This window comes from Martes martes (assembly GCF_963455335.1).
Source record: "Martes martes genome assembly, chromosome: 12".
Lineage (NCBI taxonomy): Eukaryota > Metazoa > Chordata > Mammalia > Carnivora > Mustelidae > Martes > Martes martes.
In genome coordinates, this window is record NC_137900.1 from 18,657,340 (window position 1) to 18,685,184 (window position 27,845).

General features: G+C 47.8%; 1 protein-coding gene across 2 annotated transcripts; it reads left to right on the forward strand.

Annotated features, from left to right (window-relative positions):
- The first annotated feature begins 147 nt into the window (after window positions 1-147).
- On the forward strand, window positions 148-27,845 carry PSAT1 (phosphoserine aminotransferase 1). 2 transcript variants are annotated; one of them, XM_080820607.1, is made up of 9 exons: window positions 148-284; window positions 3,684-3,744; window positions 5,088-5,157; window positions 7,928-8,133; window positions 8,936-9,108; window positions 10,911-11,080; window positions 17,930-18,058; window positions 25,288-25,425; window positions 26,642-27,845. In XM_080820607.1, exons 1-9 carry the CDS (start codon window positions 225-227, stop codon window positions 26,745-26,747), a joined length of 1,113 nt encoding a protein of 370 aa, XP_080676733.1. In that variant the 5' UTR covers window positions 148-224; the 3' UTR covers window positions 26,748-27,845. The 2 variants fall into 2 exon arrangements, with proteins under 2 accessions (XP_080676733.1, XP_080676734.1); XM_080820608.1 differs by lacking the exon at window positions 148-284 and adding an exon at window positions 637-770.

Genomic DNA, 27,845 nt, shown 5'->3' on the forward strand with positions numbered 1-27,845 from the left:
CAGTACACGAGAGGAGGAGCAACTGCTCCTGGGCCTTGGCTGTTGAGCACGACCAATGGGGATGCAAGCCCCGTTGCGCGAACCAATTAGCGCAGGGCCTGCGACTGCGCGGGCCAATGGTGGCGCCGGCTGGGCGCTGGAAGAAGACAGATGGTCTGCTCCCGCAGCAGACTCGCGCCGCGCACGCTTCTCTCCGTTGTCCTCGTCGCCTGAGCTGCCACACCATGAGCGCCCCGACGCAGGTGGTCAACTTTGGGCCCGGGCCTGCCAAGCTACCGCGCTCGGTAAGTCCCCACGGGCGCGCGCCGGGAGTGTGGTCCGAGCGGGAGTCCGCGTTCGGGTAGCTGTGCATCTCTGCGCCGGGTCTTAGGATCCCCTCTCCCCGCCCGGAGCCCTCCGAATCCTCTGCACCAGCGTGCACGCCCAGTTCGGGATCCCTCGCAAGTGGGCTTCTGGAAGAATGCACTTGGGAGAAGGAAACTGGGCAACATGATTGTGCAGCTGCCCCTGGCGCCGACTGCCGGTGAGCGGCTTGCACGACGTGGCTCGCCGGCGCAGCGCACCTGCAGACTCCCGGGCTGTGCCTTCTCCAGCCCTGGGCCCGGGCGCGGCGGAAAGCTAAAAGCTCTCATCGCTGGGTTCGCCTTGCAGAACACTGCTGCAAGCCAGGCAGTATTGAGAGGATCCGTGAATGGACATTGAGTGAATGGTGAATGAGGATCGCGTTAAACTGGAGGGGATTGCAGACTGGAGTCCCGCGCCTGACCCCTGTAAGGAGTGTTTGGTTTAGCCAGCACTTGGGAACATTGCTTTTCAGAAATGTAAATTTGAAAGCCTTCAGTCCTGGCTTTCCTTCCTTGTTTCCCAAGAGAACCTTCCCTTCCCCCGCCTTTTTCAGTCGTGGGTTTTTTTTGTTGTTGTTGTTGTTTTTGGTTTTTTTTTGTTTTTTGTTGTTTTTTTTTTTATTTTAACTGGCTTGACTCCTAAAGGCATTCGAGTATTCAAATTCTGGTAGGCAGTGGGCTGCCAGCCCAGTTTGCTTCACTTTGTTTTGGAGGAAATGGAATGATTGAATTCTCCCCGGGGCCACAACCAGACTTTTCAAGTGCAAGTGGAACTCACTCCCTGCCTTCCTAGGCCCCTAGCCAGGTTTCAGCTCCTCCCCCCAAAAGCCCATTCTCCTTCCCACATCATCTTCAGTCCGCCCCCCCTCCCCCACCAACTGTGAAGAAGGCAGTTTGTGGTGTGCCTTAATTGACAAGGGGCTATCTCTGCTGTTATATTTTTATTTTTCTAACCACATTGACTCTGATACTATGTTGTAGCAACATGGGGCTTAGCCAAGTGCTTCACAATTATCTATTGTTGAACAGAGTAGAAATCTCCGTGGGATAGAGCCTCTTCTGTGTTGTAAGAACAGAGAATCTTAACAATTTTAGAAGGGAAAGGACTTCGTGCTTTCCTAGGGGCAGAGCTCATAGTAGTGGAAAGAGCAAGGCTTGATTTTTCCCACTTACTGCAGCCTGTTTTAGGCTAAATTCCTTCCCTACTTAGAGCTGTGCAAGTGTTTCTTGTACCCGCCTCACCTTTGTCTTGTCTCTGTGGTTTGGAGCCTTCTGAGTAGTTGTTCCCTGTGCAATTTCTTTTTCTTTCTTTTCTTTTCTTTAAAAGTACTCTCTCCCCTGTGGGGCTCGAACTCAGGACCCGGGGATCAAGAATCTCAATTGAGCCAGCCAGGTGTTCCTCCCTGTGTAATTTCTTATGCCTTTCTTATAATGGAAGTTGTCATCAGTAATACAGTTATTTCTTATTTTCTTGGGAGGATTTTTCTCCTCAGATGCCTTCTCTGAGGGGTGAGGGTGTGGGAGGAAGTGGCAAATGTTACTTTTTATGAGTTTTGATTTGATTTGGTTGTAAGGATTAGAGAAGTTTTTCAAACTTTATTGCTGACCGTGACCACAATGAGAAATATAGTTTACAAAATGACGAAGTATATGTATATAATGATAATTAAAGCCTTATGAAATATTTACCCTAAATAACTATGACATACATACTTTTTGTACTGTGTTCCATGCTAGTCTGTTCTATTTTAAAAAAATGTGTTGTGACCCATAAGAGTGATTGCATTCTGCAGTTTGAAAAAATAAACTCCACTGGAGTAGAGGGGCATGCTTTTTGGGTAGAAGTCTTTAAAACTCTTTGTAATGATTTGGATCATAAACTCATTTCAAGGGATACTGCCTGTAAGAGAAATCCCGTCTTAAACAGGTTCAAAGATGCTTTTACTATCTGTTTGTGTTCACTAAAGAAAGCATTCATTAAGTGTGTTTAATCGGCCAGTGCTAATAATAATCATCATCGATAATAATAATCATCCCATAGTTTGCAAAACAAGTGACAAATACTTTTTTAAATGCTAGCTTTTTTTTTTTTAAGATTTTTATTTATTTATTTGACAGACAGAGATCACAAGTAGGCAGAGAGGCAGGCAGAGAGAGAGGAGGAAGCAGGCTCCCTGCTGAGCAGAGAGCCTGATGCGGGGCTCCATCCCAGGACCCTGGGATCATGACCTGAGCCGAAGGCAGAGGCTTTAACCCACTGAGCCACCCAGGCGCCCCTAAATGCTAGCTTTTAATATTATTATTGTTTTTAAAGATTTTGTTTATTTATTTGAGAGAGAGAGAGCATGAGAGGGGGGAGGGTCAAAGGGAGAAACAGACTCCCTGCTGAGCAGGGAGACCCATGCTGGACTCCATCCTGGGACGCCAGGATCATGACCTGCGCCAAAGGCAGTCGCTTAAATAACTGAGCCACTCAGGTGCCCTATTATTATTTTTAATTAATTTCTACACCCAACATGGGGCTTGAACTCACTACCCCAAGATCAAGAGTCACATGCTCCACAGACTGAGCTAGCCAGGTACCCCAACAACGACAAATTCTTAAACTAACCCCCCCCCCCGCCAGGAAATCTTCTGTCTAATTCTTTATTGTTAAATGTTGTATTTCAGACAAGCTGCCATCCAGTTTAGATTGTTTTATGACTTCTGATTTAGTCTCTGTCTTGCAAGGAAATTTGATGGCAGGATGCTTCTACAGAGAGCTTATCTCACCTATTTCGTGTACATTTTTAGAGCTTTTCCCCCCTCTCTTTGCATGTTATGGCAGTTCTCACAGACACAAAGGTAGGCAGGGGAATCCATGCACGCATCTCTGAGGATGTTAACCTGCAGCACCTATCTACACCCTATTTCTCCCTACCTGCCCACTGAAAACCCACTGCTTTCAGAGAGTGGTAAGTGTAATTGTGGAACAGACTTTTCTAGGGAATCTGTTTTTTCCCAAAGGTCTTATCTTGACAGTTAAGGGTTGTCATCAGAAAAATTCTCTATTTGAATTTTTTGTTGAATCTAGGTGAATTTTTTTATCTAAGTAAATTCATTTTGGGAAAATTGTATTTTAGTATCAATCACAAGACATAATTTCACATTTAACTTGTGTGTAAGTTGCATCAGCAGGGCTCTGTGGACTGGTTGGAAGGAAGGGGATTGGCCGTGGGCAGTACAGACGTTTCCAGACCTCACAGGCTCTGTGGGTAGACTCCTTCCCTGGTCTGATGTCCAGAGGCAGAGCTCTGGGCCAAATATTCAAATCATTTTATTTTCTCTTATTTCTTCTAGGTATTGTTAGAGATCCAAAAAGAACTATTAGACTACAAAGGAATCGGGATTAGTGTTCTTGGTAAGATTCACTTTTTGACTCTGAATATCCAGGTTCTAAAGAGAACTGATGAAAATGCATCAAACCTTGAACTTTCACCTCTGTCTCCTTTAGACCTTTGTAAATATATTTTTAAATATTAGTAACCTTGGTGGCATGTTTGATAGAAACTTTTAAAAAATTTTTTCTAAAGATTTTATTTATTTATTTGAGTGAGAGAGAGCATGAGGGTGGGGGGAACAGAAGAGGGAGAGGGAGAAGCAGGCTCTCCACTGAGCTGAGCAGGGAGCCTGATGCGGGGCTCCATCCTAGGACCCCAGGATCACGACCTGAGCCGAAAGCAGATGCTCAACTGACTGAACCACCCATGTTCTCCTAGAAGCAGTTTTGAAATCAGCATATGTGCTGGTGAGGGGTTCTTGCGTGTCCGTTTACCACTTCATGATTACTTTTGCTGTTTATAGCATCTGAGATCAGAGGATGCTGAACATATGCATCCCAGGGCTCCAGCCCTCTTTTACTGAACTTGAAAATGAACTTAGTAAAAGTTTAAAAGTCTATAAGCCTTTGCTCAGATCTTGCACCTTAATAATTGCATTAAGTTTCTCCTTTATCATTGAGGAAGGGGCCCTTTGAATTTTAAAAATTTTAAATTTTCATTTCCTTTTTTTTTTTTGTAACTCCCAAGGCTGCACAATATGGGGAGATTATAGGGTTAACTGTAGGATCACTGCTATTAAATTTTGTTCCTGTGGGTTTGGGACGTACGCTGGGGTTTCTGCGCGGTGAGAGCCACAGAGTGGAATTTTGTGTTATTGTTTCTATGGGGCAGTCCTTGCACATGGATTCATATTTGTGAGAAGGATGTTGAGAAATCACAGGGACGGAAGGATGATTTAGTAAATGGCTCATTCAATGAGTATGCTGCTTGAAAATCATTCTTCTGTGACTAGAAGGCTCCAATGTTTGCAATTTGAAAATTAGTTTGGATTTTCCCCCTAAACGAAGTGAGCCTTGGCCCACAATTTGAGTGCAAAATAACTGAGTTTTCCCTTTATCATCTTATTTGCAAAGTGTGTAGCTACTTCTTTTTTATTTTTAAGATTTTATTTATTTATTTGACAGAGATCACAAGTAGGCAGAGAGGCAGGCAGAGAGAGAGGAGGAAGCAAGCTCCATACTGAGCAAAGAGACTGATGCAGGACTCGATCCTAGGACCCTGGGATCATGACCTGAGCCAAAGACATAGGCTTTAACCCACTGAGCCCCTGAGGCGCCCTGTGTAGCTACTTCTAACGTTACTTCTGTGTGATTGGTTTTAAACAGGAACTTTTTTTTCTTGTTATTTATCTTTCCTTCCACAGAAATGAGCCACAGGTCATCGGATTTTGCCAAGATTATTAACAACGCAGAGAATCTTGTGCGGGAATTGTTGTAAGTTTAAAATTTTAAACAGAGTCGTTACTCTTGGTTGATAATCTATGTATGTGAGTATCTGTTAACAGTATTTACTTGGCTGTGTGTTAAGAATATTTCATAGTTAAAAATAATCTTTTGAAGAGTTTTCCCAAATTCACTAAATTAGTATATAATGCTTTTTACTTGTTTCCCATCCTGCATTTGTGTTTTTATTTTTATTTGTTTATTTATTTATTTATTTTTAGAGGGAGAGAGAGGGAGGGAGAATCCTAAGTAGGCTCCATGCCCAGTACGGAGCCCCACTTGGGGCTTGATCCCACAACCCTGAGATCATGACCTGAGTGGAAATCAAGAGTCAGATGCTTAACTGACTAAGCCACCCAGGCACCCCTGTGTGTTTTTATTTTAAGTGGTGTTTCCAGTGATTTGAAATCATTATATCTAGGAAAGATTTTTCAGGCTTAAAAGGGATTTAAATAACAAAGAAATGGTCATCTTGGTCAGTGTACTGGTTCTTAAAGCAAGGGCCTCATAGTACCTGTTCAGTCAACATCTGTGGGCAGGTATTAAAAAATTCAAGTATAGCGCCGACCATGCCCAGCTGAATCAGAATCTCTGTAGAAACTTCAACTTTAACAGACTCTTTGGGTAATTTTAAGAGCTCTTCACTCTAGGAACTTCTCAAATGATCCTTCTTAGCTTATCTGCACTACTCTCCTTACCCAGAGGAAACCTTACTCTTAAATAGATTGCTGTTTAAGGGATAGATTTACATACTATCTAAGTATAGTCACATAAACGTTACAAATACGGTAATCTTTTAAAAAAAAACAAAACAGGGGTGCCTGGGTGGCTCAGTGAATGAAAGCCTCTGCCTTCGGCTCAGGTCATGATCTCAGGGTCCTGGGATCGAGCCCCACATCGGGCTCTCTGCTTGGCAGGTAGCCTGCTTCCTCCTCTCTCTTTGCCTGCCTCTCTGCCTGCTTGTGATCTCTGTCAAATAAATAAATAAAATCTTAAAAAAACAACAACAACACGTTTTCTGCTCATAAAACTAGTGTATATTCATGGTAGAAAGTTTAGGAAAAACTGAATGTCACAAATTAAACTGAAATTTTCCATAACCTCATCCGTCAGAAATAATTATTGTTAACATTTTAAGGGTGCAAGTTTGCATGATTTCATTAACACGATTAGAATTGTACTGACTATTACTTTCCTTTTGAACTGCCTTGATAAAAGTGTTCAGGTGGGGCAGGCTGGTGCCCTTTGTTTTTTTTTTTTTTAGATTTTATTTACTTGACAGAGAGATCACAAGTAGGCAGAGAGGCAGGCAGAGGGAGAGAGGGAAGCAGGCTCCCTGCCGAGCAGAGACCCCGATGCGGGACTCGATCCCAGGACCCTGAGATCATGACCTGAGCTGAAGGCAGAGGCTTAACCCACTGAGCCACCCAGGCGCCCCGGCTGGTGCCATTTTTGTGAGGAGCACTAGAGCCCATTGCATTGTGGGTGGCCAGCACCGGTCATCATTTGCTTGGCACCTCACATGGGGTGTGCCTGTTGGGTTCCATGTCATGTTCACAGCACAAGTCCATCCTTCATGGAACAGGTATTTGGAGCCCTGGCCCAGAAGATGTGGCATTTGACCCGTACGGCTGCAAGCCTCTTGGGACTGGACTCCCAGTTCAATTTCTGGGCCTATCCTTTATTTTCCTAACCAAGTGCCTGTCTTGTGTCCCTGTACCTGGGCCTGTGTCTCGGGACCTTCCATCCAGGTGTTGGCCTGCTTATCTATCTGGCATCTGAATAACATAAACCTGGAACTGTGCCTTGGGCTGCCAGTCCTCCCAGCTGCCGAGAACCTCGTGTTTAGAGCCTCCCAGTGCGAGCTGCCTGCTAGCCTGCATGATCGAGGGTAGATGGGTTTCAGGACCAGACACTTATTTGCACACCAGCCATTCAACCCTGTCACATTGCCCTGCCCTTTGGTACTCAGGCCTCTGGACCCCAGCCATCTGCCTTCTGTATACCTGTTCCCAAGCTCTGAGCTTCCTCAAAGGCTGGGGTCCAGTTTCCATGGCCTAGTCCCTCTGGAGCTGGCCTTCTACTGCCTGCAGCCATTCCAGCAAACATCTTAATTTTGTACATTGGAGTAAAAAAATTTTCACTGGTAATCTCGATGTTTATCAGTATGTGATGACATGCTTAAGCCTAACACATTATCTCAGATCCTTTGCTAGTGTCCACTTGGTTCCTGTAATGGACCAGCACATGTCTATTTTTAGGACTTTTGGTTACAGGTGATGGAAGCCCAACTCTCAGCAGAAGAGGAAATGTATTACCTCGTGTAACTAGACAGTGCAGGAGTGATTGAGGAAGAGCTCAGGTGATGGCCAGGAAGGTCTTTTCCTCCGTCTCCTGGCTTTGCTTTTGGATGTGTTAGCCTCACCAGATGGCCACCAGTGGTTGCGGGATTACCTAGTTTATTCGTTCCCTCAATAGAGACCATTCATCTTTTCCAGAAGTTTGAGCGAGGGTCTCAGGACTGAGAGTGATAGCAAGGTGATTCCCTAAAGGAACAGCAGGGTGTGACTAGCTTCCCTCCAAAAAGTACCCATAGGCTTCCACAGGGAGCCCAAGGAAGGGCTTTGGGGAAGGCAAAGCAGGGGTGGGACTTTACCACATTTACCACATTTCTACCCAAAGTAAAGTGCTGGTAGAGCCTCGCTCATTCTTTCTTTGACCTTGTGTGTCTCTGTTTACTGTCTCCCACGCTTCTGCCCAGAGCCATTCCAGATAACTACAAGGTGATTTTTGTGCAAGGAGGTGGGTCTGGCCAGTTCAGTGCTGTCCCCTTAAACCTGATTGGCCGGAAAGCAGGAAGGTGTGCTGACTATGTGGTAACGGGCTCTTGGTCAGCGAAGGCCGCAGAAGAAGCCAAGAAGTTCGGGACTGTGAATATCGTCCACCCCAAACTTGGGAGTTACACGAGTAAGTGCTGGGATCTGAGCTCTTCAGTGATAATGGAATGTGGACAAATGCTGCCGGGTGGGTGGTCCCTTTTCAGATACCTGGTTATCCCTGCCCAGGGCAACCTGCAGTTTTTAATTCCTTCTGCTTGGTAGCTGATTTGATACCATTTAGAGTGGATAGTCTCCCTTGTTAAGATTACTAACTGGCTGCTACAGAAAGAATATTCTTTGATTTACTCAGCTGGAAAGCCTGTGGCTGATTTGGCTTTAGGTATGGCTTGATCAAGGGCTCCAACAATGTCTGCAGGTCCTGATGTCTCTCCCGGTCTCCTCTGTGATGGCTCCACAGTCCCTTCCCTTTTAGAGGATGCTCCTGACCTTATATTCTTCCAAGTTTCAACGCCTTTGCTCAAGCATTTCCAATTATGGCCTCACATGTCCTGTGTCCCATTCCCATTCAGTCATGTGGCTGCGGGTGAAACTGACTACACCAGAACTACATGGGCTGAGTTGGGGAGGCTGGAGCCCCAAGAAGGAACTCAGTGGACATAGGGTGGATGGATACTGGGTAATGGGATAAATTTCCACCATACCATCCTTGAAGATTAGTTGCCCCCAACAACCATCAGGAGGATGGGATGGATCAGCCTTTTAGGTTGTTGATGGGGATTATAATATAAGATGGATAGGGTGGTTTCCCTTGGGAGGACTTTGGAATCAGCCTTTCACAGCTAGGGGAGGGCTGTCCTTCCTGGCCATTCCCATCTACACGAGCAAAGAGGAATGAAAGCACAGACTCTCCACCTCTTCTTCTGTGATAGAAATCCCAGATCCAAGCACCTGGAACCTCAGCCCGGACGCCTCCTATGTGTATTACTGCGCCAACGAGACCGTGCATGGAGTAGAGTTTGACTTCATCCCTGACGTCAAGGGGGCAGTGCTGGTTTGCGACATGTCCTCAAACTTCCTCTCCAAGCCAGTGGATGTTTCCAAGGTAGAGTGTAAAGGGGCCTGGTGGGGGAAGCCCTGTGTTTTGGATTTTGTGAGGGCATTTTAAGAAATACGAGAACAAGAAAAGGCCCAGAATGTCTTGGGCCAACAGAGACTCTGAAGCCAAGACAACTCACGATGCCCAGGCCGAAAGTTGCTTGTTTGTAGTGGGTTATCGGAACGTGTGAGTCTTGATGGGTTCCACCCTGTGTTAATGATGGCCTCACAGAGTCACATGGAGTCCTTGGGGATTTCATCTGCCTTTGAGGGTCCCTCTTAGGAAATGTTTTGGTCAATACATTGGGAGTAGCTCGCTGACTTCTGGGGAAGCTGCAGATGATCCAAGCTCGGGGGATCTGGGAAGGGGCTCCACCTTACCTTGAGCCCACCTCAACTCCAAGAGCATCCACAGGACACGTGGGCTTTCCAGGTGGCACGTCAAGGCGGGCAGGGGAGCAGTGCGCTCAGGTGCGTGCCGCAAGGGCGCGTAATAACGGTAAAGTATTTAGAAACAAACACACTAAATGGTAGCCCGCCTTTTAAAAAAAAATTATGGTACAATACATATAAAATTTACCATTTTAACCATTTTTGCATGTACAGTTCAGGGGAATTAGGTACATGAACACTGTCGTGCAAACATCACCTCCATCTGTCTCCAGAACTGTTTATCTTCCCAAACTGGGACTCTGCCCCTGAAACAGTAAGTCCTCAGCCCTCCCCCAGGCCCCAGGAGCCTCCATTCTCCACATTGGACTTCTCCAGCTCCCTCACAAAAGGGGACTCATGCAGTATTTGTCCTTCCGTGTCAAGTTCATTTCACTTAGAGTAATGGCTCAGGGATCAGCCATGCAGTGGCTGGTGTCAGAACTTTATTCCTTTTTAAGGCTGAATAATATTCCTTGGGGTGGTTCTCCCACGTCCTCTTTGTAGCTTGCTTTTTATTACCATCTGTGCATTGGTGATTCTCAACAATGCTAACTGTGACATACTTCCTAGCGGGCCAGACCCTCTTCCCTTGGACTTGGGATGCCATTCGCTGTTTAGAAGGGTTTCATGGGAGGAGGTGGGAGAGGGCTGTGTGTCTTATATGACAACGTTTTCTGAAGTTCCTTTAAGCTAAAGGTTCATTTAGCTTAATTTCTGTTTGCTAAAATTTCTTCTCAGGTAGCTTGTCTATTATTTCTCAGCATCTTCTGATTGTCCTTTTACGCAAACATGAATACATTAAGAATGGTTTCTTTTGGTTGCCAGGAACAGTTAGCAGCCTCATTTTATTTTATTGTAGATTTTTAAAAAGATTTTATTTGAGTGAGAGAGAGCGAGCGAGTATGCACACACTAGCAGGGGGAGGGCCAGAGGCAGAGGGAGAAGCAGGCTCCCCGATGTGCAGGGAGCCCCATGTGGACTCGATCCCAGGACGCAAGGATCATGACCTGAGTCGAAGGCAGACACTTCACTGACGGAGCCACCCAGGTGCCCCAGCAGCCTCATTTAAAATACTGGTTTGGGTGTAGAAAGGAGGTATACAGAGCGAAGATGAATATGTATAAGATCTTTATAGAGATGCTCAGACTAGCCCCTTGCTGGTGAGAAGGACCAGGCACATACTTAACCTGCAGGCCCGAGACCTGGGGAAGACTGATGTGCTGTCCCAGATGGAGATGCCAGTAGAGAACGGAATGTACTTTGAGCAGCACTGGAATAAAATCGGCTCCTCGTGCTTTGGAAAGAGATCAGGAAATGGGGCTACGTGTGTGAAAAATGGCCGTGTGTAGCTACAATAGCGTGTCTTCTCTTGCTCAGTTCGGTGTGATTTTTGCCGGTGCGCAGAAGAACGTGGGCTCTGCTGGGGTCACCGTAGTGATCATCCGCGAGGACCTGCTGGGGTTCGCGCTCCGAGAGTGTCCCTCGATCCTGGAATACAAAGTACAGGCAGGAAACGGCTCCTTGTACAACACGCCCCCGTGCTTCAGGTGAACTCTGGTGGGGGGTTGGGGGGCGGCAGGGGGCAGGGGACTGATGGAAGGGGTCTCACTGTTTCCCATCAAAGCGGAGACAGATAGCTTTTTAAGGTAGAGAGTGTTTTCATGAACCAGTGACCTCGTAGTTCAGACATCCTATCAGGCTTCTCTGCCCAGCTCGCCTCTCTCTCTCTGTTAACCTTCTGTGTGCTGTTAGATCAGTTTTTCTTGCCCTTTCTTTTTGGGGGTTGTGTTTTGTTTGATCTCCATAGCGTTAGTGGTTCACCATTAACCCAGATGCTCTCTGCAGATGAAGTGGCAGGCTTGTATCTCAAACAACCGGTGAAGCTTTGGGAAAGGACTTTGAAAGGCCAGGCCTCCCCCACTTTCTTTTCTTGCCCTGCTGGGCCTGCCTGAAGCTGGCCGCTGTGGTAGTGAACATACTGGCTTGGAAAAAACACCATTCTGGTTTTTCACCCAGTCTGCAGGTGCCCTGTAAGCTTGGCTTCCCATTAGCCAAGTGAGAAAAGGGTGTTGAAACACATTCAGGAAGAGCAAGGCCTGCCCCCCACGCCCTCCATGATCTTTGAACAGCTGGCCTTGGATATTTTGTGAAAATCTTGTGACACCTAGGATTTAACAGTTGCCTGGGGGATTGTAGTGCTCTCTGGCTGTGTGACCTTGGGCAAGTCACTTAACCTGTCTGTGCAGCCAGTTCCTCCAGGAGTAATAACAGTACCCTGCCAACTGAGTTGCTGTGAGGAGAGAACATATACGAAAAGCACTTCGTGGTTGGCACTGGTGATTATGCATGCTAGCTGCTGTATTATTATTGCTGTTTGTCTCAGTGTTAGTTCCCAGAGCCTTGGCAGGGGAGGGGAGAGCCACAGTTTATGGATTTATCTTTCAGGGCAGATAATGGTGTAGAATGCTGACACTTTATGTGTGTGACCCTTTTCATCCTCCCAAGCACCCTAGGAAATAGCATCCATTTTGCAAGCAAAGAAGCAAAGGCCGTACTTGGAGGACACGGCAGAGCTGAGATTTGAACCCAGGTAGCCTGGCTCCAGATCCGGGGCCTGTATATGTATACCCTGCACCTTCATGCTCGCCACAAGCGCAGTTATCGGCATGCATTTATTTGTGTCTGAAGGATTCCGTGTTAGGAGACTAGGTCACCGTCAGAGTCTAGCTCTTCCACTCATGGGCTTTTCTGTGGCGGGTGGAAGGGTGGGCTCGAGCTGGGTCAGGCAGTGGTTCCATCCAGGCTGGGATTCTGTCAGAGCTCTCCCCCACGCGGCTGCCTGCAGAAAAATCTCCCGCCTACCTGGCAATAGGAAAGAAAGGTGTTGTTTTTCAAAGTTAGATTTTCGATGGAACTTTCTGCTGGATTTCTGCACAGCGGACGGGGCGCACAGCAGCTCATTTGTGTCTCCTGCTTTCCTCAGGGAATGGGGTGTTCTGGTGCTTACTCTCTCGCTCAGCTGTAAACCCCACTCTGTTTCACCGTGGTTGAAAGGTTTCTGAAATGCCTATTAAGGGTCAGACAGGGGCACCTGGGTGGCTCAGTGGGTTAAAGCCTCTGCCTTCAGCTCGGGTCATGATCCCAGGGTCCTGGGATGGAGCCCCACATCGGGCTCTCTGCTCGGTGGGGAGCCTACTTCCTCCTCTCTCTGCCTGCCTCTCTCTCTGCCTACTTGTGATCTCTGTCAGTCAAATAAATAAAATCTTTTAAAAAAAGTGGGGGGTGGGGCAGTGGGGCTGAATTTCACCCCCATCTGTCCTGTCTCTGGGGGTTCCAGCCAGTGAAACAACCAGGGATCACTGGCCAAGTTGGACATGGGAACTGGTTGTGCTGAGCAGTGAAGACACGGGTGCAGGGACCTTGGGGAAGGGGCTTAGATGCCAGGTTGCACAGTGACAGGGGGTGTTTGTCCCCACCCTGGGGCCAGGGCCTGGCTCGTAGTTAGTTGAGTCCTTCAAGGGCAAGGCAGGGGCCACCATGGGCTCCAGGAGGAGGCAGGGAGAATGTTGTCCCTGAAATGTGGCTTGAAAGCTGGCAAGTTCAGATCGGAGCAACGCCCGGAGGAGCCCGGGGGAGGGCACGCCCTCTGCTACCTTCTCTGGTAACTAGGAGTTGCTGGGAAGCAAATTCTGAAAAAGGCAATGAATATGTTAAAATGCTGTTTGTTAATATTAGGGTGAAAAGTCAGTGAGAAAGCAGGTCAGTCTGTCTAATAAATATTACAATGATAAGAGATAACAAGGTCTGGAGTCAGACCTAGATATGCAGAGAGAAAGGGCTCCTTTCAGTGGCTCTCATGTAGGGGCACTGCTCTCCCAGCCCCTCACAGGCTTCAGCCCCAGGCCTTGACCAGTCGGGTCAGCTGGTCGCCTGGGAGAGGGTGGTGTGGTGGGTGGTAGGGGAGGGCGGACACTGCCTCCCCAGAGCTTTCCTGCCTGAGGGGGGTTGCTGAGCCAGAAACAAGGGCAGAAAGGGGCAAACTTTTTCCCCTAGGCAGATCAGAATAGTGTTCACTGAGACCACCCCAGGGCAGGATTGTTAATGTTGATTAGAATGGTCGAAATGGAGCTGACGAAAGAGTCTGGGTTGAATGTATGCTGACCAAGATCCCCACTGGGTTTCACTTTGCTTTCTTTCACCCTGAAAGAAAAATAAAAGTATATACAATTGAGCAATTACCCTAAATCTATGATTCGAAAAACTTCAGATTCATTCGTGGTACTTAAACACTCAAGATTAGAAAATTACAGCTTGTCCAATGAGAATAAGCTCCAAGTTAGAGAGGGGAAGATTCGTGCCAAATCCTCTCCCCGAGTCCTTGACGGTAAACCGATAAGGCAGCCCGCAGGCTTCTGAACTTTGTGTCACACAGAAGTCCTTGAAAAGGCCCCATGTTTGAAAAGAAGCCTTTATTTACTTATGTATTTTTTCTTTTAAAACCAGAGCTGAATGACCACAGGCTCTGGGCATTTTGTGTGAACTGGGCTGGGTAAACGGGCCTTCACGTAGTGGGCCGTAGCCCTGAGCAGTGAATTGGGGTGGAAGAAAGGATCACGTGGTCATTCTGTTTCCATCCTTTAGTAGATCACACTGGAGCCCACGAATGAACAGGCAATAAAATGCCTAAGCTTCCCTTCTGTCCCCACAAAACAGTTATTTACCACAACTAACTGAACCTGTGAGTATTACATTGTTTTTGCTCTAGTAGGAGGTAAAGTAACTAAGAAGAAACAAAATTACCCCATCATCTGTCAAGCCCACCTTTCTCAGCAGAGTAGGATTGTGGGGCTGCCCCAGGGCCTTAGCCTCACTCACGATGAACCCCAGAGGCAGATATGCCTCTGCAGTTAGAATCGTCAGAACAGCCAGGGAGAGCTTTCCCAAGGACTTCCTGGTGTGCTTTTCTTTCTTTCTTTCTTTCTTTCTTTCTTTCTTTCTTTCTTTCTTTCTTTCTTTTAAGATTTATTTATTTGAGAGAGAGAGCGTGCACACTTGTGGGAGTGTGTGTGAGTGCGGGAGGGGGCAGATGGAGAGGGGAAGCAGACTCCCCGCTGAGCATGGAGCCCCACTTGGGGCTCAATCTCATAACCCCAAAATCATGACCATGAGTCCGATGCTTAACTGACTGAACCCCCCGGGCGCCGCTCTGGTCTGCTTCTGTAAGCCTCAGCACACAGAGTACATTGTATTACTTAAAAAAATTAACATGTGTTCTTAGCAAAGGTTTCTGGAGCGAGCAGAAACTGCTGGAGTAACCGCTGTTAACTGCTGTGTGTCCTGGGCCTAGGCAAGTACCCAGAGCCATATATTCTGTGAGTGGAAATTTACCATATGGACTGTTCTGTGGATTTCTTTTTTTCTCCCCAGCAATATGCCATGTGCAGTATACTCTTACACTCTTATATAGCTTAAATGTCTGCCTTTTTTCTTTCTTCCCCTTTGAGGTACTGTATGGTATTCTGCAGAGTGGATCTCCTGTGATTTATTGAGTTACTTATCAGTAGGTGGCTTTAGATGGTGAACTTGCTGCCATGTGATGCCGGTGGCGTTTTAGAAGTCAAGGCAGAAATCAGGCATGTTCTATTGATGTGTGGGGAGAACTGAGATGAAATGGCAGAGCTGCATAAGCATCGAGGTCCCCTGTGTTTTGAAGAGTTTGGATTGTGTGGGGGTAGCAATCTGAGTTAATCATGAATGAGAAGCCTCAGGGAGAACCTGCTTCCTTCTGAGGGGTCAGCCTCAGGCTGAGGCCTCACAGGAGGCTCGGGTTGTGGGCTCCGGGCAGCCAGTGTGTGAAGCGGGGCGGGGGTGGGGGATGGGGGATGTTTTCTGCTCATCGGCTGCTCAGATCACATTAAGATCAGCTGGGCTCGTGGGCGTGAGTCTGAGCTCAACAGCCACAGAGAGGGAGGTGTGTTGGGGCTGAGGACTGGCAGGGTTTGGGGGCCTGCCCTGGGCCTTGCTGCAGCCTTGGACTTGAGTAGCGAGAAAGCAGTAAGGGAACCCAGGTCACAGGGCCATGGGTAGAAGCACAATGTGGCCTCTAAAGAGTAGTGAACAGGCACCCGTGGCTCTGCTTGGATCATGGGGCAGGGTTTGTGGGGGAGTGAGCAGTTTGGGGTTAGATGGGAAGTCCAGAGCATCTTCCTGAACAGAGGGGTGGGCGGGCAGCATCCTGTCTGGAACACACATGCACACGCGTGTGCCGTGAAGCTGTTGTAGCCCCTGCACTTGGCAGCTGTTTCTGGGAGGTTTAGTGCCAGCTGGGCTGCCCCACGAGTAGGGGAGACAGTGCTGGGGGGTCCCGGAGCCCCTCCTGAACCAGATGCCTTGGTTACTATGGAAGGAGCTTGGGCTTTGGAGTCAGAGCAACCCGGTTGTAATCTTGGCTTTATCAGCCACTTAATGGGTGACCTTGGCCAAATTAAGCTCCCCAAAGCTCAGTTTCCTCATCTGTAAAATGGGCTGATGATAGCTCTGACCTCAGGATTCTTGTGATGAGTAAAAGGGAGAACAGCTAGCAGAGTGCCTGGCCCCATAACAGATGTTAGGAAATACTCTGGCCTCTTTCTTCTTTCTCTTTGTCTCTCTGATTCTCAGTCTTGATCCAGAGAGCTACAGCTGTGGCTCTAAATTACTCAGGGACTGTTCTCTGCTTTCTTCCTTCCTTTCCTGCCACTAGCTACTGTTTCTCATTCCTCAAGCAGGGAAGCCTCGGGAAAGCCTTTTACATGGTTTTGGGTGCCCATTGCCTACCGAGCAGCCTGGCATTGACTTCTGCTAACTTCTGGGTATGGAAACACCTGGATCGTCTACCTACCAGGTTGAGAACAGTGAATGAACCAGCCAGAGCCTCAGGCTTTCCCTGGCACCAGCTTCTGGCTGTTAGAGTGTTTTCCAGATCCAGTGATCTCCTGCTTCAACCTGTCATGGTGGAAAGAGACCCGTGGTGTTAATGAACAAGGTAGCTCTTGTCCAGGGGTTAGCATCCTGGATCATCGCTGGGCATTGACTCTTGGTAACTCAGTTTGCACAGATTCCCACGGGGGACCTTTGTCCCACCCCTGGAGAGTGCCTAGCTGAGAGCTGGTCTTCAGATTCCCCGCTCAAGAGGATGGAGTCTCTTCCCTTGGACACCTGTGCTCCTGCCCCCACAGACTTTCAGGGAGGTGCACACGGAGCCCTTGGCACCTTTTTGAGAGATGGGCTTTCAGAAGACCACTGGGAAACCACCCACCACGCTTCAACGCTGTGTGTGTTTGGTTTAGTTTTGGGGGCTTCGTAATGAAGATGCCACTATCTACACTTGTGTGACCTAGCTACCAGGTGCTGGACGCTGCACTAAGCACTTTCCCCAACCCATCTCCTAGTCTTTCTTCTCTAGTCCTCTTGGGCCCCGAGGTCTTACAGCTGGCAGATTTGACATTCTGGCTCAGAAAGGAACCCTCCCAAGTTCCATGAGCAGCCGAGGGGCCGTGGCTCCTGGAACCAGGGACCCAGATTCCCCGCTCCCCGCCCCCCGCCCCATCTGCTCTCTGTTTCTGATCATTGCTTCTTTCTGCTGGAATACTGACTTCATTTTCTCAGATGAGTCTCCTTCAGAGACTCACACTGTCACCAACACACAGGTCTGCCTCTCTGTCCTCACTCCCAAGTCAGAGAGTCCCAGGGAGGGCTCTGATTGTCCCAGTTAGGTCCCAGCCCTGCTCTGAGACCAGGGGACAAGGGACCCAGCTGGATCTGCCTGTTGGCTGGGGGTGGGGTTAGGAGGATCAGGGCAGCTAAAATGCCAGGTGTCCCCCATAGGGTGGTAGGCCTCCCTCTCTCCATGTGGGAAAGCCAAGGTTTGGATTCCCAAGGTGAATAATCCTGAGTGATCTTCTTAGTTAATGGCAGCAGCCGTGGGGCTAGAGTTGGGACTGACTCTGAGCCTGGGCTCCTAGCGTCTTGCCACACTGCCTCCCGCCAAGTAGAGGGCTGCATGGGAGGGCTCGGGGGTAGAAAAGATGAACGCTGCTTCAGGTCTTCTACAGCCATGGAGTCCAAGTCATGGGCACAGAGAAATAGAAAGTAAGGGAGTGAATGGTACAAACTATGGGATGGACGGGCAGAGGGCCCTGTGAGTGTAGGAAGTGAAGGGGTTAACTGGGTGGGAGTGGGGAGCCAGGGTCCTGAGGACGCCTGGTGCAATGAGAGAGGAGAGTTTGCATTAGGGCTGGGGCTGGACAGGTAGGGATTGGTGTGAGCTCGAGAGAAGTCTATAATTAAACCTTTTTTCTGAATGTCTTTGCCCTTTTGCAAAGCAAAACTAGATGGATTTTTAATCTTTATTTCAGCATCTACGTCATGGGGTTGGTCCTGGAGTGGATTAAGAACAATGGCGGTGCAGCAGCCATGGAGAAGCTCAGTGCCATCAAATCGCAGATGATTTATGATATTATTGATAATTCTCAAGGATTCTATGTGTAAGTCGATGCACTTTCATCTCACAGTTTGCCTCTTGTGCATTTTAAAATGTGTATATGTCGTGTGCCTTTGAGGAGTGGACATCGTCCCCTTTCTTGAGCTCTTAGAAGTGCGGTGATCTGGGGCACCTGGGTGGCTCAGTGGGTTAAGCCTCTGCCTTCGGCTCGGGTCATGGTCTCAGGGTCCTAGGATCGAGCCCCACATCGGGCTCTCTGCTCAGCAGAGAGCCTGCTTCCCCCTCTCTCTCTGCCTGCCTCTCCGCCTACTTGTGATCTCTGTCTGTCAAATAAATAAAAAATATTAAAAAAAAAAAAAAAAAAGAAGCGCAGTGATCTGGGAAGTCTGGGGCCCCAGGATTACGGGGCAGGTGAGCTCTTCCCTTGTGCATCCCCACCCGGGGAACCCCAGGGGTGGTGATGTTTCTCACACCAAAGATCTCACCTTCCTCCCAGCGCAGACCCCTTCTCCCACTGTCTGCTTCCTCTGTAGGGCTCCTGGGAAAAAAACACGTGTACTTGCTAAAAGCTCTCAGCATTACTCAGGGACTCCACTGGAGAACCTTGGTATAAATACCCATTCCTGGGCCCCTCAGCCAGGTCACTTACCTTTTTCTTTAAATTTTATTTGTTTGAGAGAGAGAGAGAATCTAAAGCAGATTCTACTTTGAGCTCAGAGCCCGACCCGGGGCTCGATCCCACAACCCTGGGGTCATGACCTGAGCCGAACTCAAGAGCTGGATGCTCAAGCAACTGAGCCGCCCAGGCGCCCCTAGGTCACTTAACCTTTTTAGGAAAGTCCACTGCTTCCCTTCTAGGACGGATGTTACCATCCCAGGCCTGCCATCTGTGAATGGAACTGGCTATGGTATGAGGAGACTTCTAGTTAAACATTTTTGTGACCAGATGATTCATGAATGTGCGTTGACTGCTGGACCAGAGTGTATGGGTCTTGCATTAGCCTCCTAGGACTGCTGGAACAAAGATGAAGGAACTTGATGGCTTTAAACAACAGAAATCTGTTTGCACTCCTCTGGAGGCCCGGAGGGCAGGGCATCGGCAAGGTCCTGCTCCCTCCAGAGGCTCTAGGGAGGAATCCGTTCTTGGTCTCTTCCAGCTTCCGGTGGCTCCAGGTAGCTCTTGGCTTGTCGTGTTGTCAGCCTGGTCTCTGGCTTCACCTTTGTTGGGTATCTTCACTTCTGGTTGTTGGATTTAGGGCCTCCCCAGATAATCCAGGATGATTAATCGCAACTAGAGGCCTGTAATTTAATGACATCTGCAAAGACCCTTTTTCCAAATAGGTCACATCCACAAGTTCTGGGGGTTGTCCAGTTTCCTACCAGAGACCTCTCACCAAAATGCTGGGTGTGAAGCACCCAGTACAGTGCCTGGCACACGGGGAGCTTGATAGATGGCTCCTTTCATTAGCGTTTCCCTGCCTTCAAAGTGGCAGGCATAAGAGGCTTTATGCTGTGTGTGTGTGTGTGTGTCTGCGTGCGCACACACACGTGCAGGTGCGTGTGTGTGTGTGCATGCTACACATAGGTGTTTGTACACATTTGCACGCATATACATAAACACATACTCATTTTCCAAGCCTGGGACCTCCTCCTCAGGGACCACTACTCTTTTGGGTCCAATGATAGTAACTGACCAATAGTAACAGGAAAGTGTACACTCTTCTTTGAGAATTCATGTGCCACACGGGATGGACAAAATGGTGCTTTAAGCCTAACTTCTAATATGTCCCTGTGACCACCCAAGGGTGGGGGTTGGGGGGGGTTATTTTCAGAGCAGATAGGATAAAGCAGCATGTTTCTGCTACCTCTGCCCTTAAAATGCTTGTTGCCTGTTCCCCTGAGTTCTTGGCGTGCAGTGACCCTCCAGCCATAGGCCCTGGGGGAGTTGAGTCTGGCTGGATGCCTTAGCCTCTAGGCTCCTCTCCCGGCTGGGGGAAGGGGTGCACACTGTGCTTTCTGCCTGCTCCGGGTCTGTGCCACAGAGCCAAGTGCAGACTGGGGGCTTGGCAGATGGTCCAAGAAGTTCCCAGCCAAGGGCTAAATAGTAGTTAGAAGCTTGGAACAGTAAGATGATACGATGACTTTGCCTGTAGGGGGTGTAGGCTTGTTGTTGTTGGTTTTTTTGTGTGTGTGTGTGGTTTTTGTTTTTTTTTTTTTTAATGAATTTTAGTAGTGTTAGTCAGAGGAGGGCAAAACTACTGTTAGGGATTTTTTGGAAGCCAGGGAATGATCCCTGCAAAGGTACTGAGGGAAGAAAGGATATTGTGCTTGGGGATCAAAGAGTGGGTTTTCTGGAGGTGATGGTTATGGTGATTTAGAAGGAAGGTGGGGAAAGGTCTGAAGACATGTTTCGTCCACCTGTTCAGTCCTCTGTTCACCTATCTACCTATCTACCACCATCCACGTTTCTATCTGTGATCTATGCAGCCACCCATGATATCGCCCATCTCTCCGGCAGCCACCCACACCCCTGTTCATCCATCCATCCACCCACCCACGCACTTACCCACCCATCCGTCATCCACTCACACACCCATCCGTTCATCCATCCACCATCCAACCATCCAGCCCATGTTCCTGAGCACCTACTCTGGGCTAACTGTTCTAGGCCCTGGGATGCCCAGAAGAACAGGCATCTCTCCTGACTCCCCAAAAGTGCTCCAAACCTGAACGTGAGTAGAAGCACTTGGTTATTGTGGAGGCCAAATTTTCTAGTAGCTTTTGATTCCATTTATTTCTCAGGAGATGTGTAGGAACAAAATGGGGAGACAGAAAGAATAATGATGCCTCTGGAAAATTCCAGGAATTAGAAACAAAACAGAACATAGGAGGAAGCCCGGGAATCCCTGGAATTCCTTTTCCCCCAAGCTTCTTAAACTCCAAGCACCCAATCCGGCATTTCTCGGAAGGTAGCCTGCTGTAGCCAGCATGGCGGGTGGGTTGTCTCCTGGGCAATCAGGTCACCTTCCCTCCCACCCTCCAAACTTCGCATTTACTTATGTACAGCCTTGACCCAGAATTTTCATCTTCAGAGTAAACCTCTTTCTGGGAACTTCCGTCCGCCCTGGGCTGCCCGCCCAGAAAATGTCAGCCCGGTGCCTGAGTTCACGCGGGACGCTGTTACTGGAGTCTGCAGGCCCTCGCTTCCTCCCTCCTCTGCGTTCCCTGTGAAGTGCTTGATAGCTGTTCCTGGGATCACTTGGATTTTCAGGAAATGCTCCACTTTTCTTTCGAACTATAGAAATACGGAGCCAAAAGGGAGGTGAACAGTTTTTTTAAAAAGATTTTATTTATTTGAGAGAGAGAGGGAGAGCACAAGCAGGGGGAGCAGCAGGCAGCGGGAGAGGGAGAAGCAGGCTCCCCGCTGAGCAAGGAGACAGATGCCAGGCTGGATCCCAGGACCCTGGGATCATGACCTGAGCCGAAGGCAGACCCTTAACGACTGAGCCACCCAGGTGCTCTGGAGGTGAACAGTTTTAAAGAGGAATACCAAGTAACCTAGAAATACAAGACTGAACCCAGTTCTGGGCAGTTTCCTGGGGGCTGTGAGCCTGGTAGGGATGCCGAGACTAGAAACAGCTAGTCAAAGTCCCTCTCTTCATCATACGGCCTAACCACCCACGTGGTGCTGGTCGACCCTGACTTGAGCCCACGTGGACAGCGTAGCATTCTGGGTAGAGAACCCTCTCTTTGCCATTTATTAGCATGTGACCTTGAGCCAACGACCTAACTGCTCCAGACTCGGATTCCTTATCTGTACAATGGGTGTAATGATGGTACATACTTCTTATGACTGCCTTGAGGACTTAGTGAAAATCCATGTGAATAAAGAATATATAACAGGGCTTAAGAACATGGGCTCCCATGTGGGTTGATTTGCATAAATCACTAGAAGCAGTACTTGGCACCTAAGGAGCATTCCTTAAGAGTTAGTTCCTAATATTATTTTGTGTTACAATGGAAAGCACTCAGAATGCTGAATTTTGATATTCAAAAGATGTCCAAGTGATAGTGTCCATATCCAGACCCGAGGTTACCTTTCTCGCTACCTTCATGTGGGGACCAGGCCCTGGGAAAGAGGGGAGTGTGTGACGGGTCTAGCGATAAACCCAACATAAAGGGAAGCAGGCAGAGCCCTAGTGCTTTACAGATACTAACCCTTTGTCAGCACAGCCCTGTGAAGCGGACACTAAAGGCTTTTTTCTGGAGGCACAGACAGGTGAAAGTGGCAGCTGGGAAATGGGAGCAAGCCAGGATATGCACATGAGGGGTGTCATGGGGGGCTGGTTCCAGGGTCCTTTTTTTTTTTTTTAAGATTTTATTTCTTTATTTGCCAGAGACAGAGAAACAGTACAAGCAGGGGGAGCGGCAGGCAGAGAGAGAAACGAGCAGGCTCCTCGCTGAACAAGGAGCTGGATGTGGGACTCGATCCCAGGACCCTGAGATCATGACCTAAGCCGAAGGCAGAGGCTTAACTCACTGAGCCACCCAGGTGCTCCCTGACCAGCACACTTCTTTATACGAGCTTTCTAGCAGGTCTCTCCACCTTTTGGTGTTCCCACACTCCATTCTCTCCTCTGTGTGCTAGTGTTCCTTTTCTAAAATTCACATTTCATGTTGTGGCAACCTGATTGCTCCTCATGGCTCAAGGACCCAGTCTAGTTCCCCTCCGTGTATCTGCAGGGCCCCCCACCGTCCGGGCCCAGCCCCTGGCCAGGAAACCCAACACTGCAGTTCCCGGAGTTCCCCCAGGGCTTTGTAGATGAAGTTTTGCCAGAATGGCCTTCCTTCCGGCTCACCCATCCTAACCTTGCCATGTCGCTCTGAAACATTTCAGCTTTCTCTTGGGCAGAATTCCTTGCTCGGCTGTGTGCTTCTTGACGTGGCATGTTAATTCCCTACACAGCCATCTCACTAGATCGGGAGCAGTGAATCCCCTAGAATCTTTGTTTCCCTCCGTGATCCTTCTCCCAGAGACCGTCTTGGGCGCCATGTAAATAATTTGTTGTGTGCCAACTCATGGCTCCCGTGATACCATCCACTTTCATGATAGGACGGGTCCATTTGGGGTGGGGCTGAACTGTAAATAAGTCTTCCTCTTTTTAATTTTTTCCCCCTTAAATTAGACGTGCTCTTTACCGTGGCACCTCTATAATTAGACCTTCCTGTGGGGAGCCGGAGGCAGCAGAATATCAGGAGGGTAGCCAGTGAATTTTTAATTTAAATGTCAGCCATGAAACCTACCACCTCTTGGAAGGGGGGTGCGCGGAATTCAGGCTCAAAACCCATTCCAGATATTTGGTTTCCCTGCTTGGCGTCTCTTTTGCCTGTAGGTGCGCACTTGACTCCTATTAACTTTAGCAGGAATTATGTATGTGCCCTTAGGGGAGAGCGTGACTTTCCACGGGGGCTTCCTCACACTGCTTTTATTTGCTGTTTAATTTTAATGAATCACATCCTGTACAAGAGTAAAAATAAAACAGGGTGAGCTTGAAAATGGAGAAGGGGTGATTACATATTCTCCTCCTACTTTTATTCTGGAGTGGATGCCCGCTCCTCCATTTGTCTCCTTTGATTGTCAGTGGAACATAATTTTGGCTCCTGATTTTTCAAACCAGAAACTGAAGTCAAAATACTAACCTCTCCTAGATAAAAACTCACACATCTTTCATTTTTGAGAGTTTGGAGAAGCCTTCTGCAAAATGCTGGCACCAAAAAGATGAATTTGTTGAATTTAACTGATACTTAGCTTGTTTTACTATGTTCCAGACACTTTTATTTTTATTTTTATTTAAAAAATGTTTAAAACATTTTATTTATTCATTTGACAGAGAGAGAACACAAGCAGGGAGGGCAACAGAGGGAGAGGAAGAAGCGGGGCTCCATCCCAGGACCCTGAGATCATGACCTGAACCGAAAGCAGACACTTAACTGACTAAACCACCCAGGCACCCCCTCAGACACTGTTTTAAACTGTATCAGTTATCCGTTTTTGCATCACAGAACACACAAGACAGTTGTTGTTAAAGCAACAACTTAGTAATTTTTTTTGCTCTTGACTCTGGGTCAGCAGGCTGGGCTGGGCTTCGCTCGGTGGTTCTTCGGCCTTTCTCACCTGGAGTGTGTATTCAGAGTCCATGGTAATTCACCTGCAGCCAGCAGTCTACAGTGACCTCACTCATGTCTGGGAGTTGGTGCTGGCTGTTGCTGGTCTCCTGTTTCCAGCAGGCTAGCTCAGGCTTGCCCACGTGGCAGCCGTGTTTTAAGAGGGCAGATATAGAGGCTGTATTCCCCTTGAGGCTTGGGCTTGGAGGTTGCATAGCAACCCTGATGGTGCAGTTTCTTGGTTAAAGCAAGTCACAAGGCCAGCCGGATTCAAAAGGTGTGGAGAGAAGTGCCTGGATTTCTTAGTCAGTTAAGCGGCTGCCTTTGGCTCAGGTCATGATCTCAGGGTCCTGGGATCAGCAGGGAGTCTGCTTCTCTTTCTCCCTTTGCCCCTCACCCTGCTCATGCTCGCTCTCTCTAATCAATCAATCAATCAATCTTAAAAAAAAAAAGGTGTGAAGAACTAGACGCCACTTCTTGCCTGGAGGGCTGTAGCGAATTTGTGGCCGCTTAGAAACCACAAACTCCCCCTATAAATACTGGCTCACTTAAACCTTACATCAACCTTTAGTAGGTAGGTTCCATTAATCTTCCCAGTATTCATGAGGAAAGTGAGACACAACAGAGAGGTTTAGTAAGTTGCTCAGGTTCGCACAGCTTGGGGCAGTGCAGTGTGACAAGGTCTTTGAAAGCTGTTAATGGCTGAGTCCCTCAGCCACTGTTAGGACCAGCATATATATGTATTTTTTTCTCTAGCCTTGTAGAGAGAGGGTCACTCACATAGCTGTGTGGTTGCCATGTATTGAAAGCTTCCTATATGTTGTGCCTCTGAGCTCTCACAGCTGGTCTGAAATTAAGGCATTATTTCCATTATTCAGGTGAGGGAACTGAGGCTCATGGAAATTAAGTACAAGGCATACAAGAGAATGCTTACTCACTGTTCCATATGCAAGAGAGGTCTCCTTAAAAATTATCAATGTCCTGGGGCAGATTTTTTCTTTTAAACTTCTGTTTGTATTGACAAAACGTTTAAAGCAGTGTTTCTGTTGATTTGTTAGTGGCTGTCGCACATTTCAGAAAAGTAGCTGGAACAATCATGTTTTTCAGATGTCCAGTGGAGCCCAAGTATAGAAGCAAGATGAATATTCCATTCCGCATTGGCAATGCCAAAGGAGACGATGCTTTAGAAAAAAGATTTCTCGATAAAGCTCTTGAACTCAATATGATCTCCTTGAAAGGACATAGGTGAGTACACGTCAATCCAAAAACTCACCAGAGAATTGGTTTAATGTTTTTTTTTTTTTCTTTTTTTTTTTTTGAGAGGTAGAGCACCCACATAAGTGGGAGTAGGGGTGGGTGGAGGAAGGGAGAGAGAGAATCTTAAGCAGGCTCCACTCCCAGCGCGGAGCCCGAGGTGGGGCTCGATCTCTGACCCTGAGATCATGATCTGAGCAGGAATCAGGGGTTGGATGCTTAAGTGACTGAGCCACTCAGGCACCTCATAGTTTTTCAAATGTAGAACAAAACCTATCTACCCATTTAGGAGTCTCCCATCTTGGAGTAGCAGCTGTTGTAACTGTTGGAAAGACCAGTTGTCACAGGATAATCCTTTTTTTAAAAGATTTTATTATTTATTTATTTGAGAGAGAGAATACGTGAATGAGAATGGGGGTAAGGGGAGAAGGAGAGGGAGAGAGAGACTCTTAAGCGGGCTCCACGCCGAGCACAGAGCCCAACATGGGGCTTGATCTCATGACCCTGGGATCATAACTTGAGCTGAAATCAAGAGTTGGATTTTCTAACAATGGAGCAACCCAGGCGCCCCTTGGGTTTTATTTTTAAGTGATCTCCACACCCAACATGGGGCTTGAACTTACAACCCCGAGACCGGGAGTCACATGCTCTACCAGCTGAGCCTGGCAGGCGCCCTTCTCCTTTTGCCTGTGGAACCCTTAGCGTGATTCCCTGGCTGGGTGCGCGGTGGGGCCACCTATGCAGGCTTTTGTCATAATTCCCTTTAATAAATCTCTGAAATGGCTTTTACGGCCCTGAGGCTTCCATCCCTTGACTGGAGAGAACAGATCACTGTTGCTCTGACTGAACATCAAATAGTTAATCCTGCATGCTGTATGAAAAGTGTGTGTCCTTACCACAGGGAAGGCGAGACACTGGCCCCAGTGGTTGCCTGCTCCCGCCTTCCTCCTAGGCAGGCCCATCAGACACCTACCTTGAATTAATCCAGGTTACGTGTGGGCGTGATGGTCTGTCACTACCTTAGGGAGAATTTTCTTGTGATGAGACGTTTGAACCTGCTGGCCACCTGGGGGCTTTCAGGTGACAGGTTGGACATGATGACCTCAGGTGCTGTGTCTCTCTCAGGAGCAGGTGACTGGAAAGACCGTCGTCTTGATGCTCAGTTAGATGCTTTTGTTCTCACTGGCTGCATCTTTGGTCACTCTAGGTCTGTGGGAGGCATCCGGGCCTCTCTGTATAATGCTGTCACGATTGAGGATGTTCAAAAGCTGGCGGCCTTCATGAAGAACTTTCTGGAGATGCATCAGCTATGAACACATCTTGACCAGTATATACTCTGCCCTTGAACAGTGTATAAAATCTAAAGTAACTTGGGAATGAGGACAGAAACCTAGCAAACACAGTATTTTTCTCGAGTGAACGTGCTTATTACAGATCTCAGTTTTTTTTTTAAAGAACGACAGCAAAACATTCACAGCTCTACAAAGCTGGTCAGTCTTAACGGCCCTCACCTTAATTCTGACGTGAACTGGAAGCATTTTTTTTAAAAAAATCTCTCTTCAGCTTTTCTATCGAATTCCGGCTAACTTTGTCTTTGCTGCTACTTTTTCTAGCTAGATCTCAGTATTCAAACCTGCCTGTGGACTTAATTATGCAAATTGAAGTTACTGATTTCTGGAGACACTCAGACATGGCACGGAGGCTGGGTGGGGACCAGGATTCAACGGGTGCTGAATCTTGATCCTTTACAAAATGACTTGGTGGAGTCTCCTGGGTTCTGCACCTGGTAATTTGGGTCCGCACTGCCTGTGTGGTGATGTTTAGGGGTTCCAGGCTCAAGGGCAAGCTGTGGGATCTTTCTTTATCCTATTACTCTCATTAAAGAGATAAAAGTGACATACTATATGTTCACATAGCAAAGTCCGTTTTTAATACCAAATAGTTTATATCTCTATGCAGTCTGTTTCTGATAATACGGTTCTTGGTGACGCACGTAGAGACTTAAGAGAATTTGTTAGAATCCTTGACCTCGCATATTATGGGTTAACGCTTGCAACGGTGTGTCCCTTCCCTCCCTCTTCCCTCTCCAAAAAACCTGCTTCACAGGATTTAGAAGTTCTCTGATTTCCTTTTATGTTCCTTTTAGTGGGCAGAAGAGAAGGTTGGTTGGTTGCTATGTTCTTTATTTTTCGGTTAGGCTGTTAAATTAAAATTCTCTGTTAAGCTCCCTTCTTGTTGGTTCACTTAAGTTTTTTATAGTGTTTGACCAGTGATGCTGTGAGTTCTGGAGAACTTTTACTGAAGAGTTTTTTCCCTGTTGTTTGTCCATTGTCAGTATTTTCTCTTGACTGTGTGGAGGACTTGAAAGTCCTAAAACATCTAAACGTTTGTCAATAAATTTCTTTATCTGC

Bases quoted from the DNA above. Each gene is read 5' to 3' on its own strand.
- PSAT1 (XM_080820607.1), top strand. From the start codon at position 225: ATGAGCGCCCCGACGCAGGTGGTCAACTTTGGGCCCGGGCCTGCCAAG. The intron at 9,109-10,910 runs GTAGAGTGTAAA...TCTCTTGCTCAG, and splicing joins AGCCAGTGGATGTTTCCAAG to TTCGGTGTGATTTTTGCCGG. The intron at 11,081-17,929 runs GTGAACTCTGGT...TCTTTATTTCAG, and splicing joins AACACGCCCCCGTGCTTCAG to CATCTACGTCATGGGGTTGG.